The sequence below is a fragment of the Cynocephalus volans genome, chromosome 1 (genome assembly GCF_027409185.1).
Source record: "Cynocephalus volans isolate mCynVol1 chromosome 1, mCynVol1.pri, whole genome shotgun sequence".
NCBI lineage: Eukaryota > Metazoa > Chordata > Mammalia > Dermoptera > Cynocephalidae > Cynocephalus > Cynocephalus volans.
This window is the reverse complement of record NC_084460.1, coordinates 41,229,829-41,252,606: the sequence shown is the minus strand read 5'-3', so window position 1 is coordinate 41,252,606 and position 22,778 is coordinate 41,229,829. Positions and strand designations below refer to the sequence as shown.

Genomic DNA, 22,778 nt, shown 5'->3' with positions numbered 1-22,778 from the left:
TCCAGCTACAGCTGACCCTGTCTAGATGGCACCAGCTCCAGCTCTCTGCCTTGGGCTCAAAGGAAAGGAGGTGGTGAGGTCAGGAGTACCCAGTGGTTCCAACCCTGGGAGATGGGCAGGATGTCTAACTAAGTGCGCAGGTCGGGGCCCCGGGGCTGAAGGTACTGTACCTAGTCCCAGAGGGCGCTGGAACGAGCATGCAGTGCCTGTCCCCCTTAGTAACGTGCCCTGGGGGAGGGGAACCCAGCCAACGCCTTCTCTAAGGACAGAGGACGCCTCCGGCCAGGCTGATGGGGCGGAAGCGCCAAGGACTGGAGTTGGGGAAGCCAAAGGCCTTGGGTCCTAGTTAGACGAGGGTGCAGAGAGGCTAAGAACAAAGCGCGTGGGGACGCCAGCCCTCCCCTAGGCCCAAGTACCTGGGAGACCGAGCTAGAGGCCGCTGCTAGGCAGCGAAGCCGGGCGCCAGAACACGGAGAAGGCAGGGTCCCCGAGGCCTGAGCTGCCGCATGACGACAGGGCAGGGAACATCAGGGGCGGTGCTGGGGTCTCCCAGTGGGTCCAGCCCCGAAGCCAGAATCGCTCCCTCCCTCCCTCACCTGTCCCAGATAGGGGAGGTGCGCCCCCCAGCTCCACGATTTCAGTCTTTGGCGAGGAGCCATGGGGTAGGGGGAGCAGGCGACAAGCCGACTGAGGAGAGACGCCTGCTCCCCAGCGAAGGCACCGGGGCGGGGCTTCCTCGGTGGGGCGCGGGCCTCTCTTGGTGTGTCCCCCTTGAGCAGCGCCCCTCCTCTATCCTGGCCCCGACTTGCATAAGAGCCGATGAGAAGAGGTTGCGCGCGGGTCACTGCAGCCGCAGTGGAAGCTCACATCCTCTGGGAGGAAAATCCAAAAAAAGTTGGACACGTATCTACCTCTCCGGAAAGAACTGGAGAATAGGGTGGAAAGCCAAGGGCGCGCGGAAAGGGCGAGGAGGCGTGAGTGGGGCGGCGGTGTCGAGGGACCAGGGCCACGACCCCCGCCTGGGCCTAAAGTACTTTGGCTCTCAAACTCTCGGACTTCAAGGAAAACCCAGCTTTCCGAGGCCGCCGGCCCACCCCGGGCGCCCCCAGCGGAAGAGCTCCACAGTGGCGAGAAGTCCGCTGCGCTTCTAGTTACATAAATATGGGGACTTAAAAAATACACGCGATGTCTCCTGTACACTATGTATATAGGCTCGGCCGGCCAGCGCCCCGCGGCTCGGCGAGAAGGGCGGCGGAGTCGGCGAGCGCAGCCTTCCCTCCCCGCGCGCCTCCGGGCGGCCGGGAGGCGAGCAGCAGCGCCGGAGCAGCGCCGAGCGAGAACAGCGGCGGGCGCGGGAACGGGGTGGGGCGCGCAGACTGCCTGGGGGCCCTCAAGGCCCTAGCTCCTCTCCTTTCCACCTTTATTGCAGCGTCTCCTCCGGCGGGGCGAGGCCGGGCTTAGAAAAAGGGCAGCGCAGACCGATGGACCAACGCGGGGCGCTCGGGGCTCTGGTCTCCGCGCGGGGGACGCCCTCTCCGTCAGCCCCGACGGGTGTGGCCTCCGGGCCTCAGGCAGCGGGAAAAGGGTCCAGGGCACGGGCACAGGGTCTGTATGTAAACGGTAACAGCGGCGGGGGGCGCGGCGAGGGCTCTGGGGCCGCGGGCCGGGCGCGCTCGGGCCCGGGTGGCAGGTCCTGGCTCTCAGGAGTAGATGGTGATGACCTCGCGGCCGCCGCCGCGGACCAGCATCACCCGGTCCAGGTGCTCTGTGAGGACCTCGAGGAACTCCATGTCTGAGCCGGTCAAGGAGAAAGAGCGGATCCCCGTCCCTCCCGGCGGAATTGGAGCCTCACTCGGCTGCCAGGGACGCTTGCGCCCGCGTCTCTGTCCGAGGTTCTGATCCTGAAGCAGGACCGCCTCGGCTCTTCCATCCCAGGTCTAGGACCCAGGCTCCCTTACATCCACCTCCCTCGTCCCCCCAATTTTAAGTCCAGGATACAGTTTTCGTCGCCGTTGCGGTTGCGGGGAGGCCCCGGCATGTTGAGCAAAACAAGCTTGGCATCCCGGGATTTCTTCACAATGACCTCGTTCAGCCTCACTGCCGTGTGCATGCGCCGCACGTTGGACTGATTCCTAGGAGAGGAAGGAGGGGAGGAGAGCACGTGAGCTTGGGGGAGCGATGGGTTGTATCCAGTCGCCCTCCCAGCCCGAACTGGGCTGCTGGGGCCTGGTCCTTGCAAGCCAGTGACCACCAGTCCCAGACCTCTCCAAGCTGGGCTATTCAGAGACCCCAAAGGTCAGAGGCACCAGTTAGGGGTTCATGATAGAATGAGGAGAGTGGGAACCCTGGCCAACCTAGGAGAGAATGAAAAAATGCTGAAGCACTTACAAGTTCTCCCACTCCCTTCAGGAAACACAAGAGAAGCAAAGAGAGAAAGAAAAAGAGAGGGGTCAGAAAAAGAGGAAGAAGCTGTGGGCTTGAGCCACCGTCATCTGCCCTGAGTGAATACTGGTCCTCCTCTCCCAGCCCCCGCACCTTTCACCTTTCTACTGCCTGCACCTGGGAGTTCTGACTCTTAGCAATCAGGCCTAACCCTCTAAGTCTTCAGATGGGGAAGCCAAGGCAATGTCTGGGCTGGGTATTCAGACTGCCAAGCCAGAACCCCTTGTGCTCATTTGCTCTGCCATGGGGAGCAAGACCCTTTAGAGTCACCCCAGCCCCCAACCCCTAGCCCCCAGCTTTTATCTTTCAGGCCCGTACGGCTTCATGCTGAAGAAGTCCTTGATGCCCTCAGAGGAGACAGGACTGGGACCCTTATTCTTCTCTGCCACCGACTTGTCTTTGGTCCAGGTGAGATGCACCTTCTCGGGGTCTGTCTCCCCCTCCCCCTCAGGCTCTTCCCCTGGGGATGGCGAGCTGCTGGGACAGCTGGGAGCACTCTGGTCATGGATCAGCTGCACCTGAGGGATGAATGGAGAGACAGCAGGTGACTCCTTTGGAGGCCAAAGGTTCTGCTCCCACTGGCTGGGGCCAAACCACCCCAGCTGCACACCTCCTCTTCTGGCTTCTCCTCACTGTCACCAGCTGTCTCTTCAGGGACATTGAGGCGGAGCCGAGTGTTGGCTGGATTCTTTCTCCGGATTGAGCCTCGGGACTCATCTGTGATACTCTGGATCTAGGGAGTGACACAGGTTGGTGCCAGCTCTGCTGGGAGTCACCACCCATGCCCTACAAAGAGCTACCACCAGAGCTAATGTTCATCAGGACGTGCACTTTCTGGAACTATACCAGTTGTTAAAATATTGCAATGCTTCAAGCTACTGCACCACTGACCTGGCCACTGTAGCTTCTCTTCAGAACCCCAAACCTCCCAACCATCCAGCAACCAAAAGGTTAACACCTGGCACAGCTAGGCTCTATTATCCCAGCACTACTGTACAATGTCAGTTCTGACTCTTTGGTGCACATGCCATTTCTTACCATTTTTCCTATCGCCCCTGGATAACACCCCCATCCTTGCAGGGTCCATCCTTTCCAGCTCAGAGGGTACCCATCACTCATTCCCTGAGGATCCACCAACCTCAATCTAAGAAATGTATTATCCACACCTGGGAGACTCACAACTCCTGGTCTGTCCCTCTCACCTATAAAATCTGCCACCCATTCTGCAGGCAACCCATCACCCACCTCCAGGAGTTCTTCTGTCCTTATTTCCCCAAGGATTCCCTTCCCTGTGGTGGGTCTTTCATCCATACTTCAGGGGACCAGTGGTCCCACATTACCCACACCTGGGAGATGTTACACCCATACGTTGTGGGAGGCTCATTGTTACCCCTGAGAACCCATCAATCACACCGAAGGAGATTTGCCCCTAACTACCACTCATCAGCGATATCCCCAAATATCCATCTGTTACCCAATCCCTGAGAATCTATTGCATGAACTCTTGTCCCCCACACTAGCAGCCCACACCCCTGAGGACTCATTATTCATGCACATTTAGCATCCACTATTTCCCTTCGGGCCCCAGAAGTCACACACAGAGAGAAGATCTGTCACCCATGCCAAGGGCACTCTGCCTCCTGGTTGGAAGGCTTGGCAGGTGCAGCTGCAGTGTGTACTCCCATTGCTGGAGAGCCCAGTGTCAAGAGGTGTGGTTAGGGATAATAAGGATGATGAGGGTAAAGGTGGCAGTGCCAACCTGGGCCATCCTAAACCTGAGCAGACTCAGAGTTGGCAACAGCTTGAGGCTCTCAGAGCCCAGCCAGGGCAATCTCACCTCCCGCTCCCTCTCATTCTTGGTTAAATGCATCTGTTTGAGGATCTGGGAGCGCTGCTCCATCACCAATGTCTTCTCATAGGTGTAAGCTGAGATGTCGCTCTCATGCTGTGGGCAGGCAAGGGAGGGGGTGGGATGAGAGGGGCAAGGGAGGAAAGCATAAGCTCTGAGCTCAGGTGCAAGGCCAAAGGAAGGGAGGCAGGCCCCCTTCCCTCTGCCAGCCTAGGGCTTCCCTATCCAATGACCTAATATGATCAAAGGTTGTGGAAGCAAGAATGGAGCAGAGAAGGCAATGTTTCTGGAAGGCAGGCAGCTCATTCCCTCCTCAGCCCAGCACAGACCAGGCACATGAATGGATAAACTAATGAATGACTAGATTAATTAATTATCTGGGTGAATGGAAAAGGGGAAGAAGTAAACTATGGAACAAAGGGATGAATGAATATATCCATGGATGAATGGAGGGGTGAGTGAGTGAATGAATACATGGATTGATTAATGAATACACAGAGGGATGGGGGATGGACAAATGAAGTGAGGGGATGAGTGGACAAAAGGTCAGATAGTGTAATCACCAGGGGCACAGACTCTAGAGCCAGCCTGCCTGGGTTTGAATCCTGGCTCTGCCACTTACTGTGTGTTGTTGGACAAATTACTTAAATTTTCTGTGCCTCAACTTCCTAAACTGTAAAATGGAACTGCTGATAATTGTATCTATCCCATTAGTTGTTGTGAGATTATATATATATATAAGATGCATGAACAGTGTCTGGCATGTAATGAGCACTATTAGACATGGCTAGTATAAAGAAGAGAGGACTAGATGGGTGAACCCTTGGGTGAATACATGAGAGGCTAAGAGGTGGATAAGGGGGAAGGGATGCAGTATCATAAACTGATGGGTGCTGGGGCCAAGAGGAAAGAGGTACAGGTGGGACTCTGGAACTTCAAGGGTGGCTCCTGGGGACTTACCATCTCCACCACCTCAACCTCTGCAGTGATACGTAAATGATACAGAAATGTGGTCAGGTCCTTCTTCATCTGGATGCTATTGTCGTCCATCTGGGCCACAGTGAAGATACGCATTTTGCACTTCCGCCAGACCTGCAAGGGGTGAAGGGGATCCAGAAAGGTCCAGCTTAGAAGCAGTGAGGAGATACAGAGGACCCTGCCCCCTCACACTTCTCACCCACTCCTCACATAAACATGCAGACCTGAAATCCTCTGTCTCAGGGGCTACTCCCTACAAAAATTCCCCTGCTCAGGTCTCAGGTTTCCCCACTAAAGTGTCCCTTTCTTGGGTTAGGCACTGCTCTCCTTTACAGCAATGCACCTGCAAGGGGAGACATGATCAGTTCCTAACATATCAGAATGAGGGAGGTTATCAGATCCCTTTCCCAGGAGCTCACAGGGAAGAAGGACATGGAGGCTGGCCCTGGCCAGAGCCTACAAGCCTTGCCCACAGGTGTGCACATATGCGTGCAAACGAACACATGCACAGACTCATGCACACACTCACCTTGTGGTGCCGCAGCAGGAAGGGCAGCAGCATGAGCATGCCCCCATCATGCACAATCCACCAGACGTCGATGCTGCCCTCTGAGAAGCGCTCGGGGTTCCCAGGAAACATGGAGACATTCTTGGTGACCAGCAGGGCCAGGTGGCCAGCTGTGGTTTCCCGGACCAGCTCTGGAGGAGGCCGAGGAAAGGGACAAAGGGGGAAACGGTGACTCTAGTCCTCCCAGCACCCAATGGTAGCAGCCACAGGGGCTCCCAGCACCCATTAGCCTACCCCATGCCACATGGCCTTGGCTGAGTAGTCAGAAAACCAGCATCTACCTGGGCCTCATCACTTATTTGCCATTTGGATCTGGAAAATCCCCTCAACCTCCCTGGGTCCGTTTCCCCACTAGTCAAATGGTAATATCACCACCTGTTCTTTCTGATGAATAAGAACCCACCATGCACAATCTCACTGAACCTTTCCAACACCTTGTAACCATGATCTACCTATAAAGGAGACAGATTAGCTTGGAGTTACCAGTGCAGCCTCTGGGCTGGTTCAAAGCCTGGCTTCCCAGCTGTGTGACCTGAAGCAAACTCATTAATCTCTCTGTGCCTCAGTTTCATACCAACAAAATGGGGACAACAATGCCTAGCCCGCATAGAGATCATTAAAGAAAGTGTCAACTTGTCTGGCACACAGAATGAACATTATAAATTTTAGTTATAATATAACTATTACCAACTGTTACTAAGGAATCTAATGTTCAGAGAGGGTGAGTCACTTGTGCATGATCACACAGCTAGAAAGGACCAAAGCCGAGATGTAGATCCCAGCCTCTGTGACTTCAAAGCTATAGCGTTTCACACTCCCCGGCACTGTCTCCCTCCCAGGGCCTGTGAGCCCTGCAGGAGCCAAGACTGTCTCATTCACAGCTGGGTGCTCAGTGCCTAGCACAGCAGCTGGTGCACAGCCAGCTTTGACTGCCATCCCGTGCATACACTGAATCCACACTAGTCATGCTGTTCTTGGAACCCCTCAGGCCCAAAGAAGCAGAACCCCACTCCCACCCTTCCACTGCCCCTGGGCCACCACAGCATTACCAATGAAGTTCCTCCATGTCTGGTGATCTTCCTTCTGCCGCCAGTTGCGGGGCCAGCCGACAAGCACAGTGTTGTGCTGCAGGCCCCCGAGGCCCCCAGACTGAATCAGGTGGGACACACCATCACGAAGGTTGGAGGAGATCACCACCTGGCAGAAGCCCTTTACCTTCTCTGCCTCCATCAGGCGCCGGATAGACTGAAAGGGCAGGGGGTTCAGACAAGGGCCAGCCTCAGGCCTCCCCGGCCCTGGTTGGGCCCCTTGCAGCCCCCACCTTCTGTCTCTCCCCTCGATCCATCCCAGTCTTCCTGAAGCTCGGCTCTGATCATGTCAGACTCTGGCACCAGCCTTATGCGTGGCTCCCATCATCTCTGGTCCCCACTCCCTGTTGATCAATCGAGGTTCTCCATGATCTGACCCCACACTTCCCACCACTCTGCTGCTGCTCATATGGTCCCCCTGGCTTTCCATCACCACCCTGACACACTCCTGTCCCAGTTGTACATTACATCCTGCCTGGCCCAGCTCAAATGTCGCCTTCTTCAGATACCACCTCCCCACCCACAACAGAATTAAACTGGGCTTCTCTGAATGGCCAATTTGTTTTAATTATTGTTGAAAGTAGCATAATGATAAGTATTTAATTTATGTATTTGTTTGTTTGTTTTGGCGGCTGGCTGGCAGGGGACTGAAATCCTTGACCTCGGTGTTATAACACTGTGCTCTAACCAACTGAGCCAACCAGTCAGCTGGGATCTGAACACTTGACCTTGGTGTTATCAGTGCCACCCTCTCCCAAGTGAGCAAACGGGCCAGCTGGATAAGCAACTTAAATGCACTTTTAATCTGCACTATGAGGAAAGTGTTCTTATTACTCCTATTTTGTAGATGAAGATATTGAGGCTTGGAGAAATTAAGACTTGCTTAGGGACCCACAGCTAATGTTATTGTGAGATTCAAGTCCAGGGAGTCTGACTCCAGCCCCCACACTCCTAACCACTACCCTGAGGTCAAATGGATAGAGTCCAATTCCTATTTCTACCTCTTCCTGGCTGTGTGACTTTAGGCACATCACCTAACCTCTCTGAGTCTCGGTTTTTCTTATCTGTCAAGTGGGGTGATGACAGCTACCTAATTTAGGAAGAGGGAGAATTACAAGTCATGATGTAAGGACTCAGTATACTGCCTGCCATATTGTAAACACCCAACACACCATATTACTCTGATGTTATTAACTCTAACAGCACTTATCAACATCAATGAATGTGAGAGCCTTCTGTGTGTGTTCTATCCACCCACCAGCCTGTGAGCACCTTGAGGGCTGGCACTTGGTCTTAAATATCTCCAACTCCCCCCATGCCCAGCCCAATGCCTTGTATGTGGCACATTCTCAGCCACTGTGTGTTGAATTGAATGGACTAGTCGAGGCCTCCAGTTCTGGGCCCTGACAGATTGGTGTTAACGGCCCAGTGAGGCAGAAACAGCAACTGTCACAAGCCATTAAGGGTGCCCCTCCCCTGCCTCACCTCGCCTCCCCCAGGGCCCCTTTTTCTCTCTCCACTCCTAGCCACAGCCCTGGGGGAGAAAGGCCTGAATCGCAGCCAGAACATACTTCCTCTACTACCCACCAGGTTACAAGCACCTCTTAATGTGCCCAATGCAGATGCTGGCCATCCCAGCCCACACTGGCTCTGTATGCCACTCTGAGCAGGTAACATGGAGCAGCCAGGGTCCCAGGTTCAAATCCTGACTATGCTTCCAGCTAGCTTTGTGACTTTCAGCAAGCTGCTTTCTCTCTCTGGGCCTCAGTTTCTTCCTGTGCCAAATGTGGATACTGACCCTGCTGACTCCACACAATGTAGGGACTGAAAAAGTCCAGTGATGTTAAACACTTTGAAAGATTTATACTTTGGCAAGAAAAAGTCTGGAGTAGGAGTCAAGTAGTTCTAATATGAATCTTGGTTTTCTGTCCTTAGACAAGTGGTCTGACTTCTCTAAGTCTCAATTTCTTTACCCATAAAATGGGCCCTTCTGGCTCTGATGGTTTGGGGTTCTGTAAATCAGATTCTAAGGTCCTCACTCCCTGGGCCCTTAGGCTCTTCTTCCAAGGAAGAGGACAGAAAAGTCTGAGCCTCCTTGGACTCCAAAGGTAGTAAGGAAGGAAAGAAAAAGAGGTAAAGACGGCTTCCCTGTGTGTCCTGGCCTTCCCCCACCCCACCAGGGCTTCTGCTCACCTCCTCTGCCCGCTGGGCCTGGGGATGGTTGTCCAGAAAGGTGCCCTCAAGGACAGAGCCCACAATGGTCAGGCCTTTCCCTGCCTTGAGCTGGGAGGTCAGCGAGAGCAGCTGGGGGTGCACCACATTCTGGTCTTGGTCCACACGTACCAGCACCAGCAGCTGTGGCCTAAGAGGGTACAGAGTCCCATGATCCATCTACCCCCTGCCCAACTATCCACCCACCATACATCCATCACCAGGTTACCTAATCCTCTACCCTCTGTAAAACCCTCACCTATACCCACATCTCCCATCCACCCATCTTAACATCCATCTATCCATTTCCTTGAATATCAGCCCATCCAACCATCTCCCCAAGTATCCATCCACTCACCCATGCATCCATTTCTCCCTCCACCTCACTCATCTATCTATCCATTCAACCCATCTATTTTGTCCTTCAGTCATCCACTGATAGCCATCTTGATCTACCTAGCATGGCTTATTCACTCAGTTATCCACACATCCACCTACCTCCCATCAACTCACACATCCATCTGCTCACCCAACTACCCTCACACACATGTGTGTACTTATTCATCCTTCCATCTATTTATCCACTCATTTCTTTATTCATGTAGCCATCTTATTCATTCAGCCTTCCATCAATTTAACAGCATTCTCTAAGCACCTATTTAGGGCTAGACTCTATGCTAAGCATTTGAGAATCCCCAGACAAATAATGAAAAGTCCCAGTCTCTGGAAGCCCTAGTTTAGGAGACATCGGCAAGGACAAGCCAGTGATGTCATAGTTCAGAGTTCCAGGCCTTACTCTTGGCAAAGTGAAACTTAGGGAGGTGGATGAGGGGGTCAGCATGTGGAGCAGTCAGTTACAAAGCACCCTGGGCTGACAGGCGGGAGGTGAAGATTCTGGCTCCAGTTCTGCCTTCCATGACCTCTGAGACCCTCTCTGACCCCTCATTTTCACGTGAATAAAATGGAGTAATTGTCATTAATATAGAGATTCCTGAGAGCCCCCATAACTCTCAAAGTGAATGAGTCCACCTCTCCCAGAGCAAATGCTACACAATATAATGTTTATCTCTCTGTGTGTGTGCCTTCTCCACAGAACTGTGAGCTCACTACAACCGCAGAGACTGGAAGGGGACTTGCACATAGCATACGTTCATAAATTGTTTGACCATATAAGGGAATGAATGGATGGATGGATGAATTAATGGATGGATGGATGGATGAATTAATAGGGGGTCAGGAGTCTGGCACAGTGAGTGCAGTTTTGGAGAACAAATGTCTGTAACTCAATTCAGCCTTGGTGTTTTGGGGGGAAGGGCTTTTATGGTACCACTCAGCAAAATAAAGCAAGTGGGATGAGTCAGGCCCCTGCTCCCTTCCTCTCCCTCTCCTGAGCCCCCACATGTGCACCTCACCACTTACCTCCAGTTCTTGGTGTGCGGGGGCCCTTCCTCCAGGCGTAAGAGGGCATAGCGAGCAGCACTGAGAGACAGGCCTCGGATCCCATCGCCCCATTCCTTCTCTGCCCTGGGGGCCGGGAAGGGGGATCACACGAGGGCAGAAAGCCAGGGAGTGGCAGGGAGAACTGTCCATGCCCAGCTGGCTGCCCCAGGGCACAGCCACCTATCTCAGGCTCAGAAAGGATGTGGCCCTGATTCAGTCAAGACTTGACTAATTTTCCTTAGAAAATCGCCTCTAAATCCATTCTCTCGCCCCTCTTGTCCACTTCTCAAGGTCTCTTACCCATCCCCCATCACTCAATCTCGCACTGTAGCACCTTTCCTTCTTCTCTAGCCCTATCCTCTCCACCCCCTGCCTCATTTCCACTCCCACAACTCCACTCACTCCTTTCCCTCCTCCCCCTCCCCCCCTCAGCCTCTCCCCCTGCCCCAGCTCCCCACACTTACCCGCGGTATTCAATGTACTTGTAGATGAGTCCAGCAATGAGCATGGCCACCAGCGCGTAATACCAGGAGCAGATGAACATGAGGGCCAGGCACAGGCTCATGCCCAGGAAGGAGAGTGTCCTGGGTGATGGGAGGAAGACCAGCCCTTGAGCCCTGGCAGGGCTGTCCCTGGAGCAGGGCTCAGACAGCAAGAGTTAGATGGGACAGGTCTAGAGGAACTCACACCATTGTCTCCATGAAGACCACAGGGACATGGGACCTTCTGGATAGATGAGCAGCCACAGACGGGATACCACCTCATGCCCTGCCCAACTCCTGAGTCACCACAGTGCCCTGTTGCTTTGCCTTAAACCCTGCCAGACAGCCCTGGCCAGACGAGTTCTGAGGCCGGGGTCTCTGGGGGAGTTGGAGGACCTGCCAGGAAGAGGCCACTGACAAAGCAGGAGCATTGAGATGGAAGTTAAGCAGCCCTGGTTCTAGTCCAGTGGTGCCATAGTTTTGCTGGGGGGCCTTGGGCCAGTCCCTTCCCCCATTTGAGCCTCAGTCTCTTTTTTTTTTTTTTTTTTTTTGTCTTTTTTGTGACCGGTATTCAGCCAGTGAGTGCACTGGCCATTCCTATATAAGATCCGAACCCGCGGCGGGAGCGTCGCTGTGCTCCCAGCGCCGCACTCTCCCGAGTGTGCCACGGCTCGACCCCTCAGTCTCCTTTTTATAGAAGTGTGATAAGCCCTGTCCTGTCTGCCCCCAGGAGCCTACTGTGAGGATGAAAAGCCAAATAGCAAAATGATAAAAAGAACCTGCAGCCTCCGTGTAATGAGCATCTCCCATGCACTGTAACACTTACAAGAACCCTGTGAGGTAGGTGCAGCTATCATGACCATTTCACAGCTGAGGAAATTGAGGTTCAGAGAAGCTACATGATCAGCGCCAGATCTCACAGCTAGGAAGTGCAGAGTCATTATCTGAACTCAGGTCAGGGTGATTTCTAACCTCTGTGCTATATTGTAAGATGCTGAGCATTACAGACAGGAGAGGCCTTATAGCTGACAATGTTTATGATTGTATTATATTATTGTTTATGGTTATAAGGAGACCTTTTCCAGGACATTTTTCATGCTAGCTGGGCAACAAATGGAGAAAATGAGATGCCCCATTCAGGTTTGGAATCCTTAGACCCAGAAGGGATGGGCTAGGGTGAGGTGGGGATCAGGGCGGAGTTGAGCGAATGGTTCAGGGAGGGTGGGGGACAGGGCACTCACCAGTGGTAATATCGAAAGCGTGGCCTCCAGTTGGGTGTCCTCAGCAGTGTCTGCACTGCACAGGCCAGGTTTACAAACATGTAGCACATCAGGAAGAACCTAGAACACAGAAAGGCCCCGGGAGAGACAGAGATGCAAAGGGGAGGCAGAAACGGACATAGAGACATAAGGAAAGAGAGGGGAAAATAAATCGGAAAGGTGGCTGAATCATGCTCTGGTGCTTACAGAGGGGTTCAAAGGCCAAATCCCCTTATGACACACCCCGATACATGTGGGTATGAATCTTTATATAACAAAGGACGGGCAGCTATGACTAGGAAGTTCCTTGGGCTGTTAAAGTGTTTGGGCGTGTTGTCATGGGTCACAGCTGAGGGGTCCAGGTTGAGAGGGGTACTAAGCCAATGGGGAGGGCAAGATGCCAGCACGCACATAGAGAGGATGGGGGCGACCTCATCAAGGGATGCAATGAGGATGCCGATCTCGCAGATGCAGGCAGTAAGCAGCAGGGCCCAGGTGGGCTCTCCATTGGCTTTGCCGTGGCCAAAGACCTGGGAACAGAGCAACCATCATGGGGGACTGAGACCTTAGGGACTTCTCATCTTGCTCCCCCAGTCTTGAGAACCAGTGGAGAAGAGGCAGGAAGCTATAACCAGTGAGGAGGTAGGGAGACAGTACTGCATCTTTGTTCTCTAGGGAAAGCCTCAGGAATACCAGGCTTTTGCTGTATCCCCCAACCCTGACACTGGTACCCCAGGGCAATGAAGTTCAAATGACTGCTGAAAGGGAAAAGCTCCATTGAGACAGATGGGAGAGGAGCTATCAGGAGGTCAGCAAGCGGCCATGACTGTGTGCTCCATAAATCTTTGTTTTTAAGCACCATGGAGAGAGCCACCCTTTTCTTGCCCTTTGGCTGTCTCTGAGTGCCTGACCAACCACTGGGCCAAAGGAGGGCAATTTATTTTTCCCCTAAGAGCAGACAATGCTCAAAGAGATGGCACTGACCATGGGCCAAATCCCATATAAGGCACATTCTTCTTAGGGCAGTGCAGAGCACATGCGCCCAGGAGGCAGTTCAAGGCTTGCCATGGCCCTGGTTCACTGTGTGGCCTCTCTAGGCAGGGGCCTGGCTGGCTGGTCTACTGAGGGTGGGTCGTTCTCCTCCACACACTGACCTGCAGGAAGGGCACTATGCCGTCCCGGGAGATGGCCTGCAGCAGGCGTGGAGCCCCTGTGAGGCTCTGCAGCCCAGCCCCACAGGTGGAAAAGAAGGAGCCGATGACAATGACCCAGGGAGATGGCCAGGCCAGCGTGCCTACCACCAGGTTGCCATTCACAGCTTCTCCAAACCTGGAATGAAGCAACAAGGGGACAGGAGATGCTGGGCAAGCAATGCCACGTGGATATCCAGGGTAGGTCTCCCCACACCAACTGCAGGACCAACTGTATGCCTACCACAGGGCTAGGCTCTGTAGGGGTAAGAGGAGAGACAAAGCCCCAAATGTCCTGGGCATTTCCTGTCTGTGTGACCTTGGGCAAGTTATGCAGCCTCTCTAGGCCTCAGATTCTTGTAAAGCAAGAATCATTATAAACCTCTCTTATAGGATTGGTGAGAGGATAAAAGGAGGTAAGACCTGTAAAATGCTCAATACCATGCCTGGAACATTGTACTAATGTGGTGCTAGTGAATGGTTAATTGTACGTGTTATGTTATCCAGGGAAAATCCCTTAGTCTGTTAGAACTTCAGTGTCTTCATTTGAAAACTGGGGGTTCTGGCCTCATTATGTGGTGCCAGTGTGAGAATCAAAGAAAGGAATGTTCTAACAATGACACTGTATTAAAATGAAAGATTCTACCCCAATAGGTAGAGAGAGACCTGTTCCCAGAGGTTTATGCAAAGGGGCTGTGGCTGAAGGACTCCAAGAATCACATGAAGGGCTGTAGTGGGTGATCTGCTGGGTCCCTTGCAATCTTGTGGGAGGTCTATGTTTAAACGAAATAAGTGGAGGCTAAACTGCCCTAAAACTAACAGTTGTAATATATACAAATGTGTCCAGATCACTCTCCTGCTTAAAACTCTTCAGGGTTTCCTCCATTTTTTTTTTTTTCTTCTTTTTTATAAACTAAAGCTCCAATTTCCCGGTAACTGAAAACCAGACTTGCATGCCTGGTTCTAGCCTAGGTCTCCAGCCTCATGTCCCCACCACATTACCTTCTGGAAGCCTGGGTGGTGCCAGTGGAAATCAATTCTTTGAGAGGACCTCCTACTTCACTCTGCTAGTTCTGGGTGCACGTGCCTTTCAGAAGTGAGTGCTCTAGGAGCACTGAACCGCTTACAACTACAGGCATGTGCACACATAGACACACATGCACACGCACAAGTGTGCACACACACATGCACTCACGGCCATTTTTCCCCTCTACCCTTGTTCATGCTGCTCCCACTGCCTGGTGTGGCCTTCCCCCTCCTAGATGCCTAATCTCTACTCAACACTGGAAGCAGGAAGGATAAATGAGACAACGCACATAAGGCATTTCTAGCCTCCCCTCCCCTGGGAGACTTTCCTGACACCCCGAGGACTGGACAGCAGCCTCCTGTGTGCATTCTGATATGGCCACCCCTACCACTCTGCATTTAAGGTCTATCTGCAAGTATGGTCACCACACCCGAAGAGCTCCTTTAAGACAAAAATGATGTTATTTATCTTTGCTCCCCTAGGAACTTTGGACAGTGACCAACACACATAAAGTAAATGTCAGATGGATTAATGAATTAACAGATTTTAAAGAAAAGAAAAGAAAAATATCATTATCCTAAAAGAAATGAGACACCATTTAAGTTTCTTGAACTGGAGTGACATGAGAAAGGTGAAATGTATATAAGAAGGTGAGTTTGCAAGCAGCCCCTGTGGCCTCCCTCCAACAGGCCCCTTGCACAGGTTCCAGCACTCCCTGCTGGGTCTGTTTTCCAGAGCTCAGTGTCCTATGCCCACCCATCCACCAGAACAGGATCAACCCCAACTCTCTTACTTACTTATCCCGTAAGACGACCCCTTCAATGCAGGCCCCAAACAAAACAACGGAGCTGATGTCTGAAGCAGAGAATGAAGGAGAATCCTCAAGGTGGAGTCCCCCTCCTCTCCACCCCTCCTGAACCAGCTGGGCAAGGCAGCAACTTCAGCTGTCCTCACTCTAGCACTCCCCACCGAGGGTAGTCCCCACCCAGCAGTGCAGGATACAGACAGCAGAGGTGGTGGCGATGGCCAGGATAGTGCCGGTGGGGATTGACTTCTGGGCATCCCGCAGGTCCCCAGAGCGATTAGAACCAGCCATGATCCCTGTGAACAGAAGAGCAGGTTGGACAGGGGCCAGGGCCACAGGAAACCAGACCGACAGACAGAGAAGAAAAGATGCCAGTCTCTGAGTCAGGAACCCTGAGACCTAGTCCTAGCATATGGACTTGTGTGAGATCTTGGGCATATTACTTGGCTTCTTCTGGCCTTAATTCTCTCTCATGCCCAATGGGAACTGAATTGATGGCTCCAGCTTATGTGACAGGGCTGTTGGACTAAGAAATTCCCAACACCATCATTGACTGTCTCCTACTCATCCACTCCCAGGCAGAGTCCCCCCCATCTGAGCTCCCCTTCACCTGTGACTGAGGGGAAGTAGATGCCAACCAGCAGGGTGAAGTAGGAGGTCATATCGCTGAAGACATAAGGGTGGTCCATGTTGACAGGAGTGGCATCTGCCAGGCCAACTGAGGGCATCCCACTTCTCTCCACAATCACCCCCTTGGTCAGGTAGGAGCTCCAGAGGTTCTCTGTGGGGAGATGGGGAAAGATGCTCAGGGGGAAGGCCAGAAGTCAGGGGACCAGAGCTCGGGGACCCAGAAGTGGGGTGGGAAAAAGTAAGGGTCAAGAGCAACCACATCCCATTCTCCCCTGGCCTTGGCTCTATTTTATTTCTGCCAATATTTCCTAAGCTCCTGCTTTGGGCCAGGCCATGTGCAAGAATTTCACAAATGAATCAGACCTAGTCCCTGACTTCAAATAGTCCAACCAAGTGGGGTAAATAGGCACATAAACACCTATCTCAGGCTGACTCAATGTGTCCCCAATTGATCTCACCACCCACCCACCCCAAACCAGCTCCTTTCCCACATCTCTTTTCTCAGCTAATGGTACCACCATCAATTCAGGAAACTTAGCATTGCCCTCAACTGCTCCTTCAACCCTCCCCTACTTATAAAACATCTCCAACTCCTATCCACTTACCCCTCCTTAATATTTCTCAAATATGCCCCTTCTTTCCATTCCAGAGTTCCTCCATGTTATCATTAGTGACATTTTGGGCCAGATAATTCTTTCTTGTCAAGCGCCATCCTATAGCATTGTAAGATGTTTATCAACATCCTGGCCTCTACCCACTAGATACCAAGACCACCTCTCCAGTTTTGACAACCAAAAATGTCTCCAGACATGGCCAAATGCCTCCTGGGAGGCAAAATAGTTCTGTGGCAACCACTGTCCCATTCCCACTGATATCTCTCCATCACTCTAGTTCAGAAAACCATCATCTCTCTATCCTGAACTCACAGCATCAGCCTCCTCCTGGACTACTTGCCTCTATTCTACTCCTCTTTCACCCATCCACATTAGCAGCTGGAGTGAACCTTCAGAAATGGAGATTTATGTCTCTTCCCTACTCAAAAACCTTTGGTGGCTCCTTATTGCCTTCGAGATATAGCCCAAACTCTTCAACATGGCTTCTGAGATCTGCCACAACCTGGCTCATTCCAGCCTCTCCGACATCATTTCTCGCCCCTCCTTCCTTTGCACTTTATGCCCCAGTCATACCAAATTACTTGTGGCTCTTCTGTGTCTGCATGCTTTTAGGCAAGTTGTTCTTCTGTTTGTAATTCCCTTATTCCTATAAAATAACTGAAAAACTCTTATTTGTCCTTCAAAATCTTTCTTAGATGACTCCAGGAAGCCTGGTCTTGCCACCCTATGCACATGACAACTCCCTCCCCTGAGAGATCTCTGTTCATTGAATGCACATCTATGCATATCATAATTTATTTGCTAATATATCTGTCTCTGCTATTAGACTCCTTGAGGTCAAATCTGTGGCTTATTTTGAATTTCTAGTGCTTAGCACAGTGCTAGGCACTTAGCAGGTGCATAGAGAATGCTTATTAAATTGATGACTTTCTTTCCTACTAGTGGTGATATACTTGTCTCCCTTTCATCTCTACCCCTCAATCATGCCAAGGACGGAACATAACCCAGAGTAGGTGCTCAATTAAAGTTGATTGAATTTAACTGAATCCCAAGGAGAGCTCCCTAATCCAGACAGCTTAACCTAAAATCCCTGCCGTTCCCTGGGTACCAGCCCTCTTCCCCTCCCCCAGACCTTTGATGAGGCCACTGGCAGCACCAGGAATGCCCTGGATCTCCGTGACATTGTTTCGAGTGAAGTACTCATCACAGGTGGCGTTGAGGAAGCGGGAGGAACAGAAAAGGCCCCAGAGCCGTGTGGTCACCGTCTCATTTCCTTCCCAAGCTAGCTTGGCACAGACATCAAAGCCATGGCGAGACAATGTGCGGTTCCCCAGGAGGCAGATCCTGGGGAGAGAAACAAGGGAAGAAGACGGGGAGTGACATAACCTTGCCCTGACTTCACAATAGAACCTCCGGGGGAGCTTTCAAAACACAGATGCCCGAGCCCCATACCCAGAGATTCCGATTTAATTTGGATGGAGCCTAGCCACCGGCATTTTTTTTTTTAAGGCTCCCCAAGCGATTCTAACACGCTGCCAAGGTGGAGAACCACCACGTTAATACAATGCTCTGTTTCAGCACCATGGACAGCAACACCTGGGGGCTGGGCTGTGGGATGGAGGCAGCTCTGTCCTAGGGAGAGCGGCAGAACCAACAGGGATCTGAGCCCTTGGACACTCTCTTCAGTGTCCTTTCCCATCCTGGAGAAGCTGTCCAACACTAAGAGGTTTCCTATTCAGGGAGGTTGTCCCCACCCAGGAAAGGTTTCCCCTCCACAGAGCGTTCATCCTTTCAGATGTCATTCCAACTTACTTCTTCCTAAGTCCACTCCTCTATCGAGCAGTTGACCCCCATAAGGAAAATCATTCCCACCTCCAAAAAAGTTATCCCACCCTAAAGAGATTGCCCTCAAACCAGAAGAGATTTTCCCTCCCTGGGGATCTTGCTCTCAACCCACATCACTCAGATTCTGACAGGTGGGGAGAAGAAATTTGAAATGGGGCCAGGAATGCAGGAGGGCAATGCCTTAGGCTCTGAGCAGAAGCACTCACGGGAAGTTGGGTGGGTCGAAGGCAGACTTGATGACCCCAGCATAGATGGCCAGGATGGAGAGGATAACACAACCCAGGAAGACAAGGGCAAACTTGTTGACATACTTGACGCCCACAAATACCACAGTGGCCATGCAGGTGAGCACACAGGTGCCATACACACGCATGTTGTTCAGCATGGCTGCTGCCTCCCCGCTGGCATCTTCTGCCTTGAAGATGGCCATAGCTGGGAAGAGGTAAGCCTGCAGAAGAGGGGCAAGGAGATCAGGCGAGTGACCCAGTAAAGACCAACTGAGAATCACCCCAGGAAAATAACCTGAAGTACAGGCAAGGTTTGGGGGGAAAAGATGCTCATCACAGCATAGTTACCATTGTGCAAGACTGGAAATGACATCTAGTAACAGGGGAATGGCTAAGGAAGTCATGCCTGTCCTGCAAGAACTATGGTGCCATCATTATAAAATGGCATTGCAAAGATGTTGGGAGCAATTATTTACATTATTTTTGTTATTAATTATAATTCTTAATGGTTATTTACTGTTTTTGTTATTCCTAATAGAAAGGTGGAAATAAATTAGAGGTTCATCACTAGACATTGGGTGAATAAATCATGATGTTCCTACATAGACTATGGAGCTGTAAAAAAAAAGATGACATGGGTTTATATGAAATGACTCAAAAAGCTATTCATGTTATATTAGGTAAACACAATCAAGTTTTAGAAAAAAGAATGTGTCTTATGATCTTATTTTTGTAAATTCATATGTGAAGATATATACATATATGTGTGTACATGTCTATATATGTGTTTGTAGGTATATCAAAATGTTAACAGTAGTTTTCCCTGAATCACAAAAATGTGAATAATTTTGATTCTTTTTGCATACCTGTATCTTCTAAAATTTCTATACTAAATATCAACACGTTTATATTCTTACAAAAGTTATTTTCACTTGTAAATTATATTTACAAAGAGAGTTTTGAGTTATTTAGAAAAATGTTTATGGTATAGAGTTATGTTTTACAAAGACAATACAATATCACATAGAAAAACAAAAACTAGAAAGAAATACACCAGAATGAATGTTAAATGTGATTTTCTTTGGTTAATTGTTATTTTCTTCCTTATATTTTTTCTTTACATTTTTTCTTTACTTTGATACTTTTCCAATATTATGCAATGGGTGGCATTGTTTTTATAACAATTTTAAAACTATTTAATTTTTTTAAAGTCACTGAGGTCTATTTTTCTGTCATCATTTGCCTTTTCAGGCCTTTTATTCCCCATTCATCCTCCCTGTCCCTGTACTCTCCTATCCTGCCCCCAAACCAGAAGCTTTGGCACCTTTTAGTTCTAGTTCTCCAAGGCAGTGTGGTAGTGGACAACTACCAGCTTTGGAAGTCAGAAGACACAGGTTCATATTCCTTTCTACACATTCCTTAAACTCTTGGAGCCTTTCTTTCCTATCTGCACAACAGCCATCTTCTAACTTATGGGAGAGTTGTGAGAATGAAATAAAATTATATACTGCAGGCATTGGGCCCTGCAAAGAGTAGGGGCTTAGGAAATGTCAGCTCCACTTTCTATATACCAGGGAATGCTCATCAGCACCACCCCATATAGGAAGGGCAGGAAGAACAGAGACCTAAGTCAGCAACTTCAAGCACTGTCCAGCAACCTGGCTTCTTCCCATCAGTCAATACTCCTAACAGATCTCTACACATGGGTCCCTCACATCGTTCTTCTCTTTTGCAATGCAGTAGTCATCATCCCTCTACAATTAACATTCACAGAGTACTTAGCATAGTCGCTAGCATGTGGGAGGCAATCACAAAATGGTAGCTGATGTGTGACATTACTATTATTCTTTCTACCATTACTTTAACTCTTTTTTTTTTTTTTTTTTTTTTTTTGTCTTTTTCGTGACCAGCACTCAGCCAGTGAGTGCACCGGCCATTCCTATATAGGATCCAAACCTGCGTCGGGAGCGTCGCCGCTCTCCCAGCGCCGCACTCTCCCGAGTGCGCCACGGGCTCGGCCCTACTTTAACTCTTATCAGCCTCTGCCACCTACCTGGTAGTTGAGTGACCTTGAGCAAGTTTTCTCACCTCTCTGATCTTCTCATTTGTACATGGGCATCATAATACTTAAACCTCATAAGAATTCAAGATAATGACTGCAAAGCACTTGGAACTATGCTGAGAACTCAGTGGGTGCCTGATAAACGACAGCTGTTTATGTTACATAATCATCGTATCTTGTGTCCCCAACTGGACTGTGAACTCTTTAGAGACAGAACATATGATTTCCCACTGGCCTTACTGAATGGCCTGGCCTATGGGAGGTGTCCAGGGAGTATTGGTTAACTGACTGACAGCCTGGGATCCCACACCTCCTCCTTGGCCCCTCTCACCAGCAGGATTTCGATGGTGCCCAGGATGTACATGGCCCCAGCAAAGGTGGTGCCCAGGTAGAAGCAGAGGCCCACGGCGCCACCAAACTCTGGGCCCAGAGACCTAGAAATCATGTAGTAGGAGCCACCAGCTGCAGAGAGAACCTAGTATCAACAAGAGAGTCAAGAGGCACTGGCTGCTATAGGGGGAAGGGGGACTCAGTGACAAAGGGAGGAAGGGGGATGCCCTGGGCCCACAGGCCTTACAAGTTGCAACCCCAGAAAGGGAAGGGGTGGGAAACCCAGCCAACCACCCTGTGTGGATATTGCAGCACTAATTACCATGTTGCTAATTACCCTTGTAAGGAGGTCATGGCTTGGAAATTAGGATGGCGGAGGGGAGGGTCTCAGGCTAAGGGGAAGGGCTGCCATTGACCTATTCAACACCAGCAACTGCCTCCCTCCACTACCCCCAATAGGGATGTCCCTACCTACCCCGTAAGCAGTTATAGCCCAGCCCCCTAGTCTGCGATATTGCCTCTCTTGGGTCCTGATGGTCCCCAAAGCCAGGGATACTGTCCCTCCTTCCAACCATCCAGGCCACCTCCCCCACCCTGGAAGTCCCAGTCACATACCAGGCACAACACCATTGGTTGCAATTGCACTCATGGAGATGGCTGTGAGCATCGTCTGTGAGGAAAGAGATCATCAGAGTGGCTGCTGGGGTGGGGGCCAAGCCTTACACCCCATAAACAACAGCCAAACCCACAGGTTCTCTTCCGCTGAGCTTCTCCCTGGGCCTGTTCCAACTTCTACTCCTGCCAAGTCCTTCTCAAGAAAACCTCTTATTCACCATGCAAACGGAAGGGGCACAAGCTGCAGCATCAGAGAGCTCTGGAAATCCCAGCTTGGCCTCTGACCAGCTGCACCACCTGTGACAACTCACTTCGCTTCCTTAAGCCTCAGTTTCTTCATCTATAAAATAGGAGTGATAGCTTAGACACTGGCTATCTCACATGTCTCAAGGTTAAGTGTGAGGATACAAAAAATGTGTCAAGAAATAGGTGTTCAGTGAATATTTGATTTTTTAGAGATGATGGGAAGAATCCAGTTACAATGCTATTTGTGAAATATAATCTCATTTTTTGTGAGTCTGGACCTACCAAAATGTTAACTATTATGGGATTATAGGTGAATTTTATTTTCTTCTCTACACTTATTTTCATCGATGGATCTGCATTACTTGTGTAATTACACACACACACACAGATCCAGGTGAAACATTGTTAATAGGCATCGAGGACAAACCTATGAGATGCAGGAAGGGCCAATCAGACCTAATTTACTCTCAAAGATCATAAGCAGTGGTTCCTACAAAAAGCTCAGGTATCATGCTTCCACCCTCCCATCTCCCATCCTCAGGCCTCTGCCAAGCCCCGGATGTCAGGCTGGTGAGGGGAGGGGTGTCACTCACACAGGAGCAGCAGATGAAGACCATGCAGAAGGACTCCATGATGCCTGCAATTCCCACCACCCAAGTGAGCCGCAGGAAGAGGATGACTCCAAAGATGTTCTGCAGGCACGGTAGGTACACGCCCATGAAGGTACCCATGCGTGGGGCCTGCCAGGGAGGCCAGCATCAGTCCCTGTAGCTGCTAATAATTACCCACATCCCAGGCCAAATCCTCCTCCATCCCCCATTTTCCTCTTCTCTCCATCCCCATCCCTTCATCTCTCTTTCCTCTGATCCT

At 50.8% G+C, this 22,778-nt stretch overlaps 1 protein-coding gene across 3 annotated transcripts in view; it reads right to left on the bottom strand.

The window, feature by feature from the left end:
- Positions 1-1,700: 1,700 nt before the first annotated feature.
- Positions 1,701-22,778, bottom strand: part of SLC12A5 (solute carrier family 12 member 5) — a 34,813-nt gene continuing 13,735 nt past the window's right edge. For 2 of the 3 annotated variants that reach the window (XM_063091984.1, XM_063091999.1), the window contains exons 4-26: positions 22,502-22,648; positions 21,663-21,717; positions 21,049-21,179; positions 18,635-18,876; positions 17,716-17,927; positions 15,950-16,120; positions 15,537-15,635; positions 15,332-15,389; positions 13,472-13,646; positions 12,729-12,847; positions 12,300-12,398; positions 11,041-11,160; positions 10,556-10,660; positions 9,119-9,287; positions 6,887-7,082; positions 5,799-5,968; positions 5,252-5,383; positions 4,280-4,387; positions 3,053-3,175; positions 2,761-2,960; positions 2,389-2,403; positions 1,999-2,132; positions 1,701-1,792 (exon numbers count right to left, since the gene is read on the bottom strand). In XM_063091984.1, coding sequence (XP_062948054.1) covers positions 1,701-1,792; positions 1,999-2,132; positions 2,389-2,403; positions 2,761-2,960; positions 3,053-3,175; positions 4,280-4,387; positions 5,252-5,383; positions 5,799-5,968; positions 6,887-7,082; positions 9,119-9,287; positions 10,556-10,660; positions 11,041-11,160; positions 12,300-12,398; positions 12,729-12,847; positions 13,472-13,646; positions 15,332-15,389; positions 15,537-15,635; positions 15,950-16,120; positions 17,716-17,927; positions 18,635-18,876; positions 21,049-21,179; positions 21,663-21,717; positions 22,502-22,648 — 3,072 coding nt within the window. The remainder of the gene's footprint in view (positions 1,793-1,998; positions 2,133-2,388; positions 2,404-2,760; positions 2,961-3,052; positions 3,176-4,279; positions 4,388-5,251; positions 5,384-5,798; positions 5,969-6,886; positions 7,083-9,118; positions 9,288-10,555; positions 10,661-11,040; positions 11,161-12,299; positions 12,399-12,728; positions 12,848-13,471; positions 13,647-15,331; positions 15,390-15,536; positions 15,636-15,949; positions 16,121-17,715; positions 17,928-18,634; positions 18,877-21,048; positions 21,180-21,662; positions 21,718-22,501; positions 22,649-22,778) is intronic. The other variant, XM_063091989.1, reaches the window with a different exon arrangement.